Genomic DNA, 16,517 nt, shown 5'->3' on the forward strand with positions numbered 1-16,517 from the left:
CTCTTTGGAGAAGTGTGTATTCATTTTTTTTTCGCCCCTTTTTATTTATTTTTTAATAAATAAATTTTTATTAATGTTAATGGGGTGACATCAATAAATCAGGGTACATATATTAAAAGAAAACATGTCCAGGTAATCTTGTCTTTCAATTATGTTGCATACCCATCACCCAAAGTCAGATTGTCCTCTGTCACCCTCTATCTAGTTTTCTTTGTGCCCCTCCGCCTCCCCCCCCCCCCCAGTAACCACCACACTCTTGTCCCTGTCTTAGTCTCGATTTTATGTCCCACCAATGTATGGAATCATGTAGTTCTTGGTTTTTTCTGATTTACTTATTTCATTCCGTATAATGTTATCAAGATCCCACCATTTTGTTGTAAATGATCCGATGTCATCATTTCTTATGGCTTAGTAGTATTCCATAGTGTATATGTGCCACATCTTCTTTATCTAGTCTTCTATTGAAGGGCTTTTTGGTTGTTTCCATGTCCTGGCCACTGTGAACAATGCTGCAGTGAACATGGGGCTACATGTGTCTTTACGTATCAATGTTTCTGAGTTTTGGGGGTATATACCCAGTAGAGGGATTGCTGGGTCATAAGGTAGTTCTATTTTCAGTTTTTTGAGGAACCACCATACTTTCTTCCATAATGGTTGTACTACTTTACAGTCCCACCAACAGTGAATGAGGGTTCCCTTTTCTCCACAGCCTCTCCAGCATTTGCTATTACATGTATTGTTGAGAATAGCTAATCTAACAGGTGTGAGGTGGTATCTCATTGCAGTTTTGATTTGCATTTCTCTAATAACGAAGATGAGCATCTTTTCATATATCTGTTGGCCATTTGTATTTCTTCCTAGGAGAAGTGTCTGTTCATGTCCTCTTCCCATTTTTTTATTGGATTGTTTGTTTTTTATTGTTGAGTTTTATGAGTTCTTTGTAAATTTTGGATATTAGGCCCTTATCTGAGCTGTTGTTTAAAAATATCATTTCCCATTTAGTTGGCTGTCTGTTTATTTTGTTGTCAGTTTCTCTTGCTGAGCAAAAACTTTTTAGTCTGATGTAGTCCCATTCATTTATCTTTGCCTTCACTTCTCTTGCCTTTGGAGTCAAATTCATAAAATGCTCTTTAAAACCCAGGTCAATGAGTTTAGTACCTATGTCTTCTTCTATGTACTTTATCATTTCAGGTCTTAATATTTAGGTCATTGATCCATTTTGAATTAATTTTAGTACAAGGGGACAAGCTGTAGTCGAGTTTCATTCTTTTGCATGTGGCTTTCCAGTTTTCCCAGCACCATTTGTTGAAGAGGCTTTCTTTTCTCCATTGTGTGTTGTTGGCCCCTTTATCAAAAATTATTTGACTAAATATATGTGGTTTTATTTCTGGACTTTCTATTCTGTTCCATTGGTCTGAGTGTCTATTTTTCTGCCAATACCATGCTGGTTTTTTGTGTTTTTTGTTTGTTTGGTTTTTTTTTTTTTCATTTTTAGAAAGGAGAGAGAGAGAAGACAGAGAGAGAGAGAGAAGGGGGAGGAGCAGGAAGCATCAACTCCCATATGTGCCTTGACCAGGCAAGCCCAGGGTTTCGAACCGGCAACCTCAGCATTTCCACCATGCTGGGTTTTTTGTTTGTTTGTTTGTTTTTTCTGAAGCTGGAAACAGGGAGAGACAGTCAGACAGACTCCTGCATGCGCCCGACCCGGATCCACCCGGCACGCCCACCAGGGGTGACGCTCTGCCCACCAGGGGGCGATGCTCTGCCCCTCCGGGGCGTTGCTCTGCCGCAACCAGAGCCACTCTAGCGCCTGGGGCAGAGGCCAAGGAGCCATCCCCAGCGCCCGGGCCATCTTTGCTCCAATGGAGCCTTGGCTGCGGGAGGGGAAGAGAGAGACAGAGAGGAAGGAGGGGAGAGGGGTGGAGAAGCAAGTGGGCGCTTCTCCTATGTGCCCTGGCCGGGAATCGAACCCGGGTCCCCCGCACTCCAGGCCGACGCCCTACCACTGAGCCAACCGGCCAGGGCCAATACCATGCTGTTTTGATTGTCGTGGTCCTATAATAGAGTTTTAAGTATTATAATGTCCCCAGCTTCATTCTTTTTCCTTAGGATTGCTTTGTCTATTCGGGGTTTTTTATAGTTCCATATAAATCTGATGATTTTTTTGTTCCATTTCTTTAAAAAATGTCATAGAAATTTTGATGGGAATGGCATTAAATTTATAAACTGCTTTGTGTAATATGGCCATATTGATTATATTTATTCTTACTATCCAAGAACAAGGAATGTTTTTCCATCTCATTGTATCTTTTTCGATTTTTCTTAACAATGCTTTGTAGTTTTCATTATATAGGTCCTTTACATTCTTTGTTATGTTTATTCCTAGGTATTGTATTTCTTTTGTTGCAATCATGAAGGGGATTATTTTTTTGAGTTCATTTTTCTAATATTTCATTGTTGGCATATAGAAAGGCTATGGACTTTTGTATGTTAATATTGTATCCTGTGACCTTACTGTATTGGTTTATTGTTTCTAGTAATCTTTTTGTGGAGTCTTTGGGGTTTTTGATGTATAGGATCATATCATCTGCAAAAAGTGATACCTTTACTTCTTCTTTTTCGCTATGGATACCTTTTATTTCTTTCTCTTGTCTGATTGCTCTGGCCAGAACTTCTAGCACCACATTAAATAAGAGTGGAGAGAGTGGACAACCCTGTCTTGTTCCTGATTTAAGGTGGAAAGTCCTCAGTTTTATGCCATTTAATATTATGTTGGCTGATGGTTTATCATATATGGCCTTTATCATGTTGAGATATTTTCTTTCTATACCCATTTTGTTGAGTGTCTTAAACATAAAGTTGTGTTCTATTTTATCAAATGCCTTTTCTGCATCTATTGATAAGATCATGTGGTTTTTGTTTTTTGTTTTGTTGATATGGTGTATTACGTTAACCGTTTTATGTATGTTGAACCATCCTTGAGATTCTGGGATGAATCCCACTTGATCATGATGTATTATTTTTTTAATATGTTGTTGTATTCGATTTGCCAGTATTTTGTTTAGTATTTTAGCATCTGTATTAGAGATATTGGTCTGTAGTTTTCTTTTTTTGTGCTGTCCTTGCCAGGTTTTGGTATGAGGGTTATGTTGGCCTCATAAAATGTGTTTGGAAGTATTGCTTTTTCTTCAATTTTTTTGGACTTTGAGTAGAATAGGAACCAAGTCTTCTTTGAATGTTTGATGGAATTCACTATTATAACCATCTGGGCCTGGACTTTTATTTTGGGGGAGGTTTTTAATAGTTTTTTTATTTCCTCCCTGCTAATTGGTCTGCTTAGACTTTCTACTTCTTTGTGACTCAGTCTAGGAAGGTTGTATTGTTCTAGGAATTTATCCATTTCTTCTAGGTTGTTGAATTTGGTGGCATACAGTTTTTCATAGTATTCTACAATAATTCTTTGTATATCTACGGTGTCCGTGGTGATTTCTCCTCTTTCATTTTGGATTTTGTTTATATGAGTCCTTTCTCTTTTTTCCTTGATGAGTCTTGCCAAGGGTTTGTCAAATATGTTGATCTTTTCTTTTTTTTTTTTTTTAAAGCTTAGTTATTTATTTATTTATTCATTTTTGAGAGAGGAGAGACAGAGAGAGAGGGAGAGAGAGGGAGAGGAGAGACAGAGAGAGAGAAGGGGGGGAGGAGCTGGAAGCATCAACTTCCATATGTGCCTTGACCAGGCAAGCCCAGGGTTTCGAACCGGCGACCTCAGCATTTCCAGGTTGACGCTTTATCCACTGCGCCACCACAGGTCAGGCCTATGTTGATCTTTTCAAAGAACCAGCGCCTTGTTTTATTAATTTTTTCTATAGTTTTTCTGTTCTCTATTTCATTTATTTCTGCTCTGATTTTTATTATTTCCTTTCTTTGGCTGGTTTCGGGTTATCTTTGTTTTTCTTTTTCTAGTTCCTTAAGATGTGAGGTTAAGTGGTTCACGTGGGCTCTCTCTTGTTTGTTCATATAGGCCTGAAGTGATATGAACTTCCCTCTTATTAGTGCTTTTGCAGCATCCCAGAGATTCTGATATGTCGTATTGTCATTTTCATTTGTCTGTATATATCTTTTGATCTCTGCGCTTATTTCTTCTTTGACCTATTCATTTTTTTAAAGTATGTTGTTTAGTTTCCACATTTTTGTGGGTTTTTTCCCCTCTTTTTTGCAGTTGAATTCTAGTTTCAAGGCTTTATGATCAGAAAATATGCTTGGTACAATTTCAATTTTTCTGAATTTGCTGATGTTGTTTTTATGGCCCAACATATGGTCAGTTCTTGAAAATGTTCCATATACACTAGAGAAAAATGTATACTCTGTCACTTTAGGATGAAATGTCTTGTAGATGTCTATCATATCCAGGTGCTCTAGTGTTTTGTTTAAGGCCAATATATCTTTATTGATTCTCTGATTGGATGACCGATCTAGAGCCATCAGCGGTGTTATGAGGTCTCCAAGTATGATTGTATTTTTGTCAGTTTTTGCTTTTAGGTCAGTAAGTAACTGTCATATATTTTGGTGCTCCTTGGTTTGGTGCATATATATTAAGGATTGTTATGTCTTCTTAATTCAGTGTCCCCTTAATCATTATGAAATGACCATTTTTGTCTGAGTACTTTTTCTGTCTTATAGTCAGCATTATCAGATATGAGTATTGCTACACCTGTTTGTTTTTTTTTGGATGTTATTTGCTTGGAGTATTGTTCCAGCCTTTCACTTTGAATTTGTTTTTATCCTTGTTGCTTAGATGTATTTCTTATAGGCAGCATACAGTTGGATTTTCTTTTTTAATCCAGTCTGCTACTCTGTGTCATTTTATTGGTGAGTTTAATCCATTTACATTTAGTGTAATTATTGACACTTGTGGGTTCCCTATTGCCATTTTATAAATTGCTTTCTGTTAATTTTGTATCTTGTTTAATTCTTCTCTTTTGTTTTTTCTATCATTTGTTTTTGTTTGTTTGTATTCCATACCTTCTTCTGTTGCTACCTTTTTTTTTTTTTCTTTTTTTTTTTTTTTAATTTTATTTATTCATTTTTGGAGAGGAGAGAGAGAGGGAGAGAGAGAGAAACAGAGAGAGAGAAGGGGGGAGGAGCTGGAAGCATCAACTCCCATATGTGCCTTGACCAGGCAAGCCCAGGGTTTTGAACCGGCGACCTCAGCATTTCCAGGTTGATGCTTTATCCACTGCGCCACCACAGGTCAGGCTGTTGCTACCTTTTTTAAGTCATATGCTTCTGTGGTGGTTTTTTCAAGTGTGGTTACCATTAAGTAATGAAAAGGGTACCTACCATATTCATTGTAGTACACTATCTTATGAGTGTTTCTGCACTTCATCGTTCTTTGCTACTTTTAATCTCCGTCTTCTCCCCTTTTTTTTTGCTTTTGTCACAATTTAAATTTGGTTTTATTGTGCTCTTGATGGAGCTTTAACTTGTGGTTTTGTTTTGTTTTTTTCTTTGAATCTGGTTGGAAAACCCCCTTTAGTATTTCCTGGAGTGGGGGTTTTCTGATGATAAATTCCCTCATCTTTTCTGTATTTGTGAATGTTTTTATTTCTCCTTCATACTTGAAGGATAGCTTTGATGGGTATAGTATTCATGGCTGAAAGTTCCTCTTTCAGGACTTTAAATATTGGGGTCCACTCTCTTCTAGCTTATAGAGTTTCTGCTGAGAAATCTTATGATAACCTAATAGGCCTTCCTTATATGTTGTATTCTTCTTTTCCCTGGCTGCCTTGAGAATTTTTTTTTTGTCGTTGGTGTGTGCCATTTTCATTATGATGTGCCTTGGAGTAGGTTTGTTGTGGTTAAGAAAACTCGGTGTTCTGTTTGCTTCTTGAATTTGAGGCTTTAATTCTTTCCACAGGCTTGGGAAGTTCTTGTCTATTATTTGTTTGAATATATTCTCCATTCCATTTTCTCTCTCTTCTCCCTCTGATATACCTATTATTCTTATGTTATTCTTTTTTGATGAAGTCAGACAATTCCTTTAGGGCTTTCTCATTTTTTTTTAAATTTTTGATTCTCTCTCTTCTCTCTGTTGTGCCTGAAGTTGCTTATCTTCTATGTCACTAATCCTACCTTCTATATGGCCTGTTCTATTAGCTAAGCTTGTTACCTCGTTTTTCAGTTCATGAATTGAGTTTTTCATCTCTGTTTGATTTGTTTATAGTTTCAATTTCCTTGGTAATATATTCTTTGTGCTCGTTGAGTTGTTTTCTGAGCTCCCTAAATTGCCTTTCTGTGTTTTCTTGTATATTTCTGAGTATTTTTAGTATTTCTATTTTAAATTCTCTGTCATTTAGCTCCAAGGTTTCCAATATATTAAATTTTTTCTCCATAGATTTTTCCACATCTATCTGTGTTACTTCTCTATCTTTTGTATCCATGATATTCAATTTCCTTTTTCTTAATGGCATCTGAGGGTGGTCTTTTTGATAGCTCTAATGAGAATTAATAAAGAATAAAAAGTAAAAAAAAATGGAAAAAACCCCCAATAATAATTTACTATTTCCTTCCCCTTTTCTTTCTTCTCTTCCCCTCTTCTCCCTTCCTCCTTAGGAAAATATCGTGATGAACTGTGAATTATATTATGCTAAATGGAACAAAAACTGCCTATAACGGAGGGCCTGAGTTGGGGGGAACTGTTCAAGGGTCAAAAAAGGAAGTAGGGACCCACAAAATACAAAAAAGGAGAAAATTTGGGTCAAGTATAAAATGATTTGCTTGTAAATGTTGGCCGACTAAGAGATATAATGAGAGGGATATGAGGGAAACAGGGAAAAGGGGAAAAAAATAACTATTGTAATAAGTGGAGCAAAGACTAAATAGAATGGAGATCCTGGGTTGGGAGGAATGCTAATGAGTTACAAAGCAAAATAAAAAGCACCCAAAATGTCACACAAAAAAAACTTGAGTCCCAAATTAAATAATTTGTTCGTGAATGAGGATTGAATGAAAGGAAAAGTAAAAGGAGAAAAGAAGAAACTAATAGAAAGGGAGAAATAAGAAAAAGGGGAAAAGGAAAGGAAGAAAAAAGAAAAAAAACAAAGAGAGAGAGAGAGAGTTAGGGTTTTGGAGTGTAACCCTCAGGGAGACTAAGGAAGAAGAAAAGAAATAAAATTTAACACTTATGGGTAGTATAGTTCAAGAAAAGGAAAGAATAAGATTGGCAGAGAATAAAAGGACCAAGGTAGAAGAAATAGAAATAATAATAATAAAGGCAGGAAGATGAAAGATACAAAAAAATAGTGGAACAAGTTATAAAGTCTGTGGATTTTTCTTGATTTTGAGAGGTTAACTACTTCTTCCCTTTTCTTTTCTCTCCCTCTTCCTGGTCGGTGACTCTGTACCCCAGGCTCTGCCCCTGTGGCATGCTTAGGTAGGGATTTGCAGTTGATAAGACTCTATGGCAGTGTCATATATTTGGCTTCGGTCTCATTGGTAGTCAAGGCTTTTTAGCGTTTGGAGGCTCCGACAATGAGAGAGTGCGTTTTCCTGGAGCGTCTCTCCTAGTCTCTCCTTCCTGAATTAGCAGCCTAATGATCCAGCTATGAGGCTGCTGCCGCCTCTGCCTGGATAGTAAGAGGCTCAAAGAGCTGGCAAATCCCCACTCTATCCCCACTCAATGCAGGGCTCTGAGTAAGGCTCTGGCAGTCAGAGCCACCAGTGTAATCAGGCGGGGCTGGGAGCCAATTGCTCTCACAATGACTTTCTATGAGCCTCCAGGCCTGTTCAGCATGCCTAGCACTCTGTGGGACCACTCTCCCCAGGCTTTCCGCACTTTGTAACCTGTTTTGGCTGGGAAGAAGATGCCCCAGTTGCTGCCTGCAGTACAGGAGGTCTTAACATCTGCCAAGTCTCTCTTTTTAGCGTATATCCCTGAGTATGAAAGCTCTGCCAATCAGAAGTTGCCCCCACCCCTTTAGCAAGAGGCACTAAAAAATATCACATCTCTTGTCTTGGACCGCTGTACTGAGAGAGAGCTTGTCAATTAGAGCCATGTAGGTCAGTTGGGAGGTGAGCAAATTGTGGGTTAAGCTAATTTCAGCGATTGGATCTGCAGGTCTCCTCCAGAAAGGATTGCAAGCTGCCTGCGCGCCCCTCCCTCGATGCTTGATTGTTAGCTTGAATGGCTGGGTGAGGCGCCTCGCCCGCCCAGAGAAGCTCGGGCATAGGGAAGTTCACTTTGGCGCACTCCCTGCATGCCGCTGGCAGCTGCTGCTCGTGGCACGGGCAGCTGCTCGCGTGGGCTGACCCACCACAGGCACACTTTTTCCTCAGCTTGAACGAACATCAGTGCTGCAGCCTAGCCTCCTCCACACCCTTAGTTCCCCCCGACTCAGTTCCAAGTGAAAGCACCCTTGGCTCAGGTTAGTGAGGAAGACAGAGTGTTTCTTTGTCTGACTTATTTCCTTCAGGGTTGATTATATATTTAGTCAATTTTTCGCTCGATCCTGCCTTCGCCTTCAGTGTGTGGAACTTCAATACGCTCCGAGGATAGATTTTTCTGTCTCTGGTTGATGAACTTATTGAAATTTTGGGGAGATTTGTCGGTTGTGCTCCTCACGGCGCCATTTCTCTCTTGCCCATTTTTTGATTGGATTGTTTGTCTTCCTGGTGTTCAGTTTTACAAATTCTTTATGAATTTTGGTTATTAACCTCTTATCAGACGTATTGTCGAATATGTTCTCCCATTGTGTGGTTTGTCTTTTTATTCTGTTCTGACTGTCTTTAGTGGTGCAAAAGCTTTTTAGTTTGATATAGTCCCATTTGTTTATCCTGTCTTTTATTTCACTTGCCCGTGAGGATAAATCAACAAATATATTGCTGTGAGAGATGTCAGAGAGCTTACTGCCTATGTTTTCTTCTAAGATGCTACCTCAACTTTTTTTTCATTTCCATTTGCATGAAATATTTTTCCATCCTTTTACCTTCAGTCTATGTGCATCTTTTGTTTTAAGGTGTGTCTCTTGTAGGTAGCATATGTATGGGTCCTGTTTTCTTATGCATGCAGCTACCCTATGTCTTTTGATTGGATCATTTAATCCATTTACATTGAATCCATTTACATTTAAGGTTTTTATTGATATGTAGTTGTTTATTGCCATGTTATTCTTTAAAGCTGTATTCCTCTTTTGCTATATTCTTTTACCCCTTTGATCTGTTTACAACAGGCTCCTTAGCATTTCTTGCAGCATTGGTTTGGTTGTAGTGAATTCCTTGAGTCTTGTTTTTTATTTTTGTCTGGGAAGCTTTTTATTTCTCTTTCAATTTTAAACGATAGCCTTTTTGGATAAAGTAGTCTTGGTTGTAGGTTCTTGTTCTGCATTACTTTGAATATTTCTTGCCGTTCCCTTCTGGCCTCAAGTGTTTCTGTTGAGAAGTCGTATGTCATCCTTACAGGGGCTTTTTTGTAGGTGATAGCTTTTTTTCCCTCTAGCAGCTTTTAATATTTTCTCTTTATCACTTAGCTTTGGTATTTTAATTATGATGTGTCTTGGTGTAGATTTCTTTGGGTTTCTCTTTAATGGAGTTCTCTGTACTACTTGAACATGTGAGACTTTTTCTTGCCTCAATTTAGGGAAGTTTTCAGCTATGATTTGATTGAACAAAGTTTCTATTCCTTTTTCTTTCTTTTCTTCAGGAACCCCTATGATGTGGATGTTATTTCTCTTCATGGTGTCACAGAGCTCTCTTAGAGTTTCCTCAGACTTTTTGAGTCTCTTTTCTTTTCTCTGCTCTGCTTTCGTGCCTTCGTTTCTCTTGACCTCTAACTTGCTGATTCCATCCTCAGCTTCATCCATCCTGCTTTTAATTCCTTCCATTGTAGTCTTCAGTTCTGATATTGTATTTGTCATTTCTGACTGATTCTTTTTTATTATTTCCAATGTCTTTTTTTATATTTGCTATCTCTTTATTTAGGTGTTCGTAATAACCATCTATTGTTGTTCTAAGCTCTCTGAACATCCTAAGAATTATTATTTTAAACTCTGCATCTGGTAAATTGGTTATATCTGACTCATTCAGGTCCTTCTCTGGGTATTTCTCTTGATTCATTTGGATTGCATTTCTTCTGCCTGCCCATTTCGTCTGTGTATAAGAAGGGTTTGGCCACTGGAATCCAGTGGGTGTGGCCTCTGTGTTCCCTAGGTGTGGTCTGTCTGCAGGCCCCCCACCCCCTGACGCTGCTGCCTAGGGCGTTGGGGTATGGGCGTTGCAGGCGCTGGTCTGCTGTGGCTGTGGCTGTGGTTTCTGCCTCTCCATGGGAGGGTCTGTGATCATGTGCCTGGATCAACAAGCCTCAGCTGGTCTCAGCCTTCGCCCTGCCCCCGTGGGTGGGGTTGTGCACTTTGCACAGGCCACTAGCTTTGGCTCCAAGAGCAGATGTGAGCACCTTTGCTCAGCTGCGGGCCTGTTCCCTGGCCCCCGCCCTTCCCCTGCAGATGGGGTTGCAGGCGGGCCGCAGCTGGCTGAGACTGCTTGGCATATCCCCTCCGCCCTCACCAGGCTAGACTGAGCTCAGGCATGGCCAGCTGGCTTCCTCCCCGCCTATGGAACCGCACTTCAGTGTCCCCATCCTGTCCCCTCCCCCCGCCCTCCAGCAAGCCCTCAGCAATGTAGGTGGGGGCGCTGGAGCTCAGACCCTAACACTTGCTACTGTAGTCCCTAAAACTCCCTCCTTCTAAACGACTCTGCTCTGAGTGCCACAGGAGAGCTTGTTTGCCTGGTGTCCTGCTTCCCTTTGTTGGTATTGCTGGTTTCAGGGGAAATATTCGCTTCAGATTTGGGGAGTGACTCGTCCCAGGGGTTAGGGTGACTGTCCCTCAAAGTGTTTCTGTCTGTGCCTCCTAGATTACCATCCCTTCCCACTGCTCCGGTCCTCTCCTTTCTCCCATCCCTCAGAGCTCCGGGTGAGTGGTTGTGAGAGAGGTGTTCTGTGAGGTCCCTTTAAGAAGAATTCTGGGTCTGAGAAAACTGTCTCTTTCTCACAAACAGTATCCTGACTTGTTTTGCAGCTAAATACTGTCCATACGCCTCTTCTAGGCTCTGGGTTGCAGGCTGGAGCTTTGTTTCTGGGTCCCAGGACCCTCCCCTCTCCACTAAACTGTCTTCCTGCCACGTCTCTCTGGGCTGCCATTCGCTCCTGCCAGCTGGGCAGCCCTTTCCGTGATTCTGCTTTTTCTACCAGTCTCAACGTGGCTTCTTCCGTGTTCCTCGGTTAAAGAGTCCTCTTAGTTTAGGTCAAAGTTGGTTTTTCCGGATGATGGCTCTTAAAATTAAGTTGTAATCGGCCCTGGCCGGTTGGCTCAGTGGTAGAGCATCAGCCTGGCGTGCAGAAGTCCCGGGTTCGATTCCCGGCCAGGGCACACAGGAGAAGCGCCCATCTGCTCTTCCACCCTTCCCTCTCTCCTCCCTCTCTGTCTCTCACTTCCCCTCCCGCAGCCAAGGCTCCACTGGAGCAAAGTTTGCCCGGGTGCTGAGGATGGCTCTGTGGCCTCTGCCTCAGGCACTAGAATGGCTCTGATTGCAGCAGAGCGATACCCCAGATGGGCAGAACATCGCCCCCTGGTGGGCATGCCAGGTGGATCCCGGTAGGGCGCATGCGGGAGTCTGTCTGACTGCCTCCCTGTTTCCAGTTTCGGAAAAATGCAAAAAAATAAATAAATAAATAAGTTGTTATCCACTTTGGTTCTGGGAGTTGGAAGTTGATACATCCGTCTACTGCATCGCCATCTTGCCACCTCTCTTTTTTTTTTTTTTTAACATTTTTTTTTTACGTGAGCATCTCTCCCAGATGGGGGTTGCTAGGTGGATCCTGCTTGGGGTGTGTGCAAGAGTCTGCCCCACTATGTCCCCTCCTCTCACCTTAAAAATAAAATGCAAATAATAAAGAAGGAAAATGCTCTTATAAATATAAAATCACTTATAATTATTTTTTTCTTTTAGGTATTATTTAAAAAATAACATGGAAACAGAAACCTTATGTTCAGATGAAGATGCTCAAGAACTAGTGAAGGAAAGCCAGCTGTCTATGCTGCAGCTCAGCACCATAGAGCTGGCCACGCAGCTGTCAATGAGGGACTTTGATTTGTTTCGTAATATTGAACCTACTGAATACATTGATGACCTTTTTAAGTTAGATTCCAAAACAGGAAGTACTCACTTGAAAGAGTTTGAAGACATTGTAAACCAAGAGACATTCTGGGTTGCTTCAGAGGTTTTAACCGAATCAAATCAGCTTAAACGAATGAAGATTATTAAGCATTTTATTAAAATTGCACTTCATTGTCGAGAATGTAAGAACTTCAATTCCATGTTTGCAATAATAAGGTAAGTTTATACAAATATTTGTATGATTTTTGTCATATTAGACATAAAGTTGATTTTCTGCTTAGGAATTAAATGGCTAGGAGAGGAAAAGTTTAATTAATAGGTTTTTCTAAAGTATTGTTAAATTTAATATATTTTCCATTCTGGTAGTATTGGCTCTTTGTTTCTTCCATCTTTCTATGACATTTTATTTGGGGGGGGGTGACTATGGGTGATTGCCTTGCCTCCTTTCCTCTTTTGTCCCCCTCTGTTGGATTGCACCTTCTTTGCATGCGTGCCCAGCAGCTGGTCTTCACCATCAGATTCTAGACTGGGCATCTTGGTGTACCTATCTGACTTAGAGTTGGCACTGAAAAATCACAGCGTGGTATTGATGCCCTAACCCAGTAATTTTCAGCCTTTTTCATCTCATGGCACACATAAACTGATCACTAAAATTCTGCGGCACAGCAAAAAATACATTTTTTGCTAATCTGACCAAAAATATAGGTATAATTTTGATTCATTCTCATCAGATACCTATTGTGTTGACTCTTCTCATTTTTTTAACTTTACAATATAAAGGAAAAGAGATCCGTGCCCCTGACTAAGTAGTCTGATACTGCATGACTTAAAACTTCTTGTGGCACTCCTGTGAGCCTTCTGCTGCACACTGGTTGAAAATCACTGCTCTACCCTAAAATTGCTGTTTTGTAACAACAGCAACTATGATGATAATGATGGCAACCATTTGGTGAGCTCTTCCTGTTTCCCAGGCACTGCGTGGGGTATCACTGGCTGTGTTACTGCCCAAACAAGGTATTGATAGATTGAATTATAAAAATCCTTCAGTGTTTATAAGCCCAGGATGTGTGAATGGTTACATGAACTAAGAGCATCTTCCTTATCCCTACTCATAATGAAAAACCAATATCTTTAATTTGTTTTCTGACACTCATCAGAGAGATTCCTCATAAAGCAAGTCTAATTTTAAAGATGGTGGGGGGAGGGAATTATAGTTTGGGCCATTTATAAAGCCATATAACAGCAAATTCCACCATAACCAATTCCATTTATATACACTCCTCCCAGAATCCTTCCAGAATTTAATTATGATTTGTTCTGGTACTCACATGATAAAAATTGAAATCTTTATAGAAACTTTTTAATCATTATTCTGTCGTGGTAATAAAAAACACCTTTAGGAAGTTACCCAGTTCAATAGTATAATTGAACTAGGAACTATAGAAGTATTGGGTAGAGATTAACCTGGTTACCCTCTTTGAGTCTTGCCTGTCTTGTGTAGTAGCAGTGAGTCAATGAAAAATTGAAGATCAGTTTTTTAATACAGGAATTGAGACCACCTATCTCACAGCTTTTAACAGTTGGGTCTAAGACGGGAACAGAGATGCCATTGATAAACTCTAGAAATTTGAACTATTTTTAAAGGAAGCGTAAAGAATTTTAGAGTTACAGGCTCAGTTTGAAGTACTCCATGAAGAAAAGGAATTGTCACCGTGAAAGATATCTGTGTAAAAAGACAGTGTAGAAAAAAATGATAGTTGGCTAAAAACCATACCTAAATAGTCATCTCACTGTGTGGTAAAGAGGAAAATCCAGTCAAAGAGAAAAGGACCAACTGCAAGAAATACCAGAACAGCACAGTTATGATAATGTCATTAATGCCAAGGGAAGACAGTATCCTCAAGATGAGCATAAGAAAGGATTTAGTTTTGAAAGATTTTGCTTTGGTCAAGAGGTTTATTTTCTGCCCTGGCTGGTGGCGCAGTGGATATGGTGTTGTTCTGGACTGCTGAGGTCACTAGTTCAATCCCAAGAGGGCTCCAGCTTGACCACAGAGTTGTCATTTTGAGCCCCGGTCAGGTCACATGCGAGAAGCAATCAGTAGGTGCACAACTAAGTGGAACAATATGTTATTGATGCTTCTCTCTCTCACTTTCTGTTCCCCTCCCTTGTTCTCAAAAATCAATGGAAAAAATGGGTTTGTTTGTTTGTTTGTTTGGGTTTTTTGCATTTTTCCAAAGCTGGAAACAGGGAGGCAGTCAGACAGACTCCCGCATGTGCCTGACCGGGATCCACCCGGCATGCCCACCAGGGGCGATGCTCTGCCCCTCTGGTGCATCGCTCTGTTGCATCCAGAGCCATTCTAGCGCCTGAGGCAGAGGCCACAGAGCCATCCTCAGTGCCCGGGCCATCTTTGCTCCAATGGAGCCTCGGCTGCGGGAGGGGAAGAGAGAGACAAAGAGGAAAGAGAGGGGGAGGGGTGGAGAAGCAGATGGGCGCCTCTCCTGTGTGCCCTGGCCAGAAATCGAACCTGGGACACCTGCACGCCAGGCCGACACTCTACCACTGAGCCAACTGACCAGGGCTGGAAAAAATGGGGTTTTTGAAGAACATTTTATTATATGTATTTTCAGTAGTTCATATAAAGTTATTTGCTCTCTGGGTTCGATTCCCGGCCAGGGCACACAGGAGAAGCGCCCATTTGCTTCTCCACCCCTCCACCGCGCCTTCCTCTCTGTCTCTCTCTTCCCCTCCCGCAGCAAGGCTCCATTGGAGCAAAGATGGCCCGGGCGCTGGGGATGGCTCTATGGCCTCTGCCTCAGGCGCTAGAGTGGCTCTGGTTGCAACATGGCGACGCCCAGGATGGGCAGAGCATCGCCCCCCTGGTGGGCAGAGCATCGCCCCATGGTGGGCGTGCCAGGTGGATCCCGGTCGGGCGCATGCAGGAGTCTGTCTGACTATCTCTCCCTGTTTCCAGCTTCAGAAAAATGCAAAAAAAAAAAAAAGTTATTTGCTCTGTATTCTTATATTCATGTTAAAGTATATCAAAGAATATAGAGGGCATAACTTTTCAGCAAAGATGACACAAGTGAATTAGTCTGTTCTGACTGCATTAAATAGCTTATTTTATTTAAATTCTCTCTTAATCTGGTTCAGTGATTTTCAACTTTTTTCTTCCTAATGTGGCACATATTAATACTAGAATTCTGTGGCACACCAAAAAAATTATTTTTTGCCTATCTGATAAAAAAATAGATATAATTTTGATTCATTCACACCAAACAGCTATTATTGTGTTGGCTATTATTTTTTTATTTAACACTCTATGGGAAAAGATGTCAATGACCCTGACTAAACAGTAAGTAAGGTATTGCATATTTTAAAAAATCTTATGGTACACCAGTTGAAAATCACTGGTCTGGCCAAATATTTGTCAATTTTATCATTTAAAAAAACAGTTCTTTGTTTTATCTATATCTTTGATCCTTTCAATTGTTTTTCTGGCCTCATTTATTTTTGTTCTGATAGTTATTTCTTCTAACTTTGGGCTAAGTTTTTTTTGGTTTTTTGTTTTCCCGTTTTTTGAAGCATATAGCTAATTTATTTGAGGTCTTTCTTTTCTGTATAATGGGCATTTATCACTATAACTTTAGCAGTATCCCATAGGTTTTATGCTGTGTGTCTATTTTCCTTTGTTTAGAGTTTTTCTTTTTTAACTCCCTTTTTTTTTGATATATTGGTTGCTCAGGGGTGTGTTGTTTAATTTCAACGTACTTGTGGATTTTTTCAGTTCTCCTCTTGCTAATTCCTAGTTTCAACTATTGTGGTTGGGAAAGATATTTGGTATGACTTCAGTCTTCTTAAAATTGCCAAAATAGATTTTGTGGCTTGTCTTATGATCTCTCCTGGAAAATGTTCTGTGCATGCTTGAGAAGAGTAAATAATTTGTTAATGTTGGATAGAATGTCATATAGTGTATGTATATGTCCATTAAGTCTGTTTGGCCTAAAGTATGGTTCAAGTCCAACGTTTCCTTACTGGTTTTCTGTCTGAGTGATCTATTCATTGCTGAAAGTGGGGTGTTGATGTCACCCACTATTATTGTATTGTTGTCTATTTCTTCCTTTAGATCTGTTTATATTTGCTTTATAGAATTAGATGCTTCAGTGTTCGGTGCACATATATTTATGATTGTTATGTCTTCATGAGGAGTTGACCCTTTTATCATTATATAATCACCTTTTTCTCATTACTGTTTTCGGCTTAAACAGTACATTGACGTAAATGTAACCAACCCAGCTCTCTTTTGGTTTCTAATTGTGTGGAATATATTTTTCCATTTCTTCATT

The 16,517-nt window shown here is 40.2% G+C and overlaps 1 protein-coding gene across 8 annotated transcripts in view; it reads left to right on the forward strand.

The window, feature by feature from the left end:
* Window positions 1-16,517, forward strand: part of RAPGEF6 (Rap guanine nucleotide exchange factor 6) — a 225,462-nt gene that overhangs the window by 160,180 nt on the left and 48,765 nt on the right. For all 8 annotated transcript variants that reach the window (XM_066278439.1, XM_066278445.1, XM_066278443.1 and 5 more), the window contains one exon: window positions 12,001-12,384. In XM_066278439.1, the coding sequence (XP_066134536.1) occupies window positions 12,001-12,384 (384 nt within the window). The remainder of the gene's footprint in view (window positions 1-12,000; window positions 12,385-16,517) is intronic.

Source organism: Saccopteryx bilineata, chromosome 4 (genome assembly GCF_036850765.1).
Source record: "Saccopteryx bilineata isolate mSacBil1 chromosome 4, mSacBil1_pri_phased_curated, whole genome shotgun sequence".
Taxonomy (NCBI): Eukaryota; Metazoa; Chordata; class Mammalia; order Chiroptera; family Emballonuridae; genus Saccopteryx; species Saccopteryx bilineata.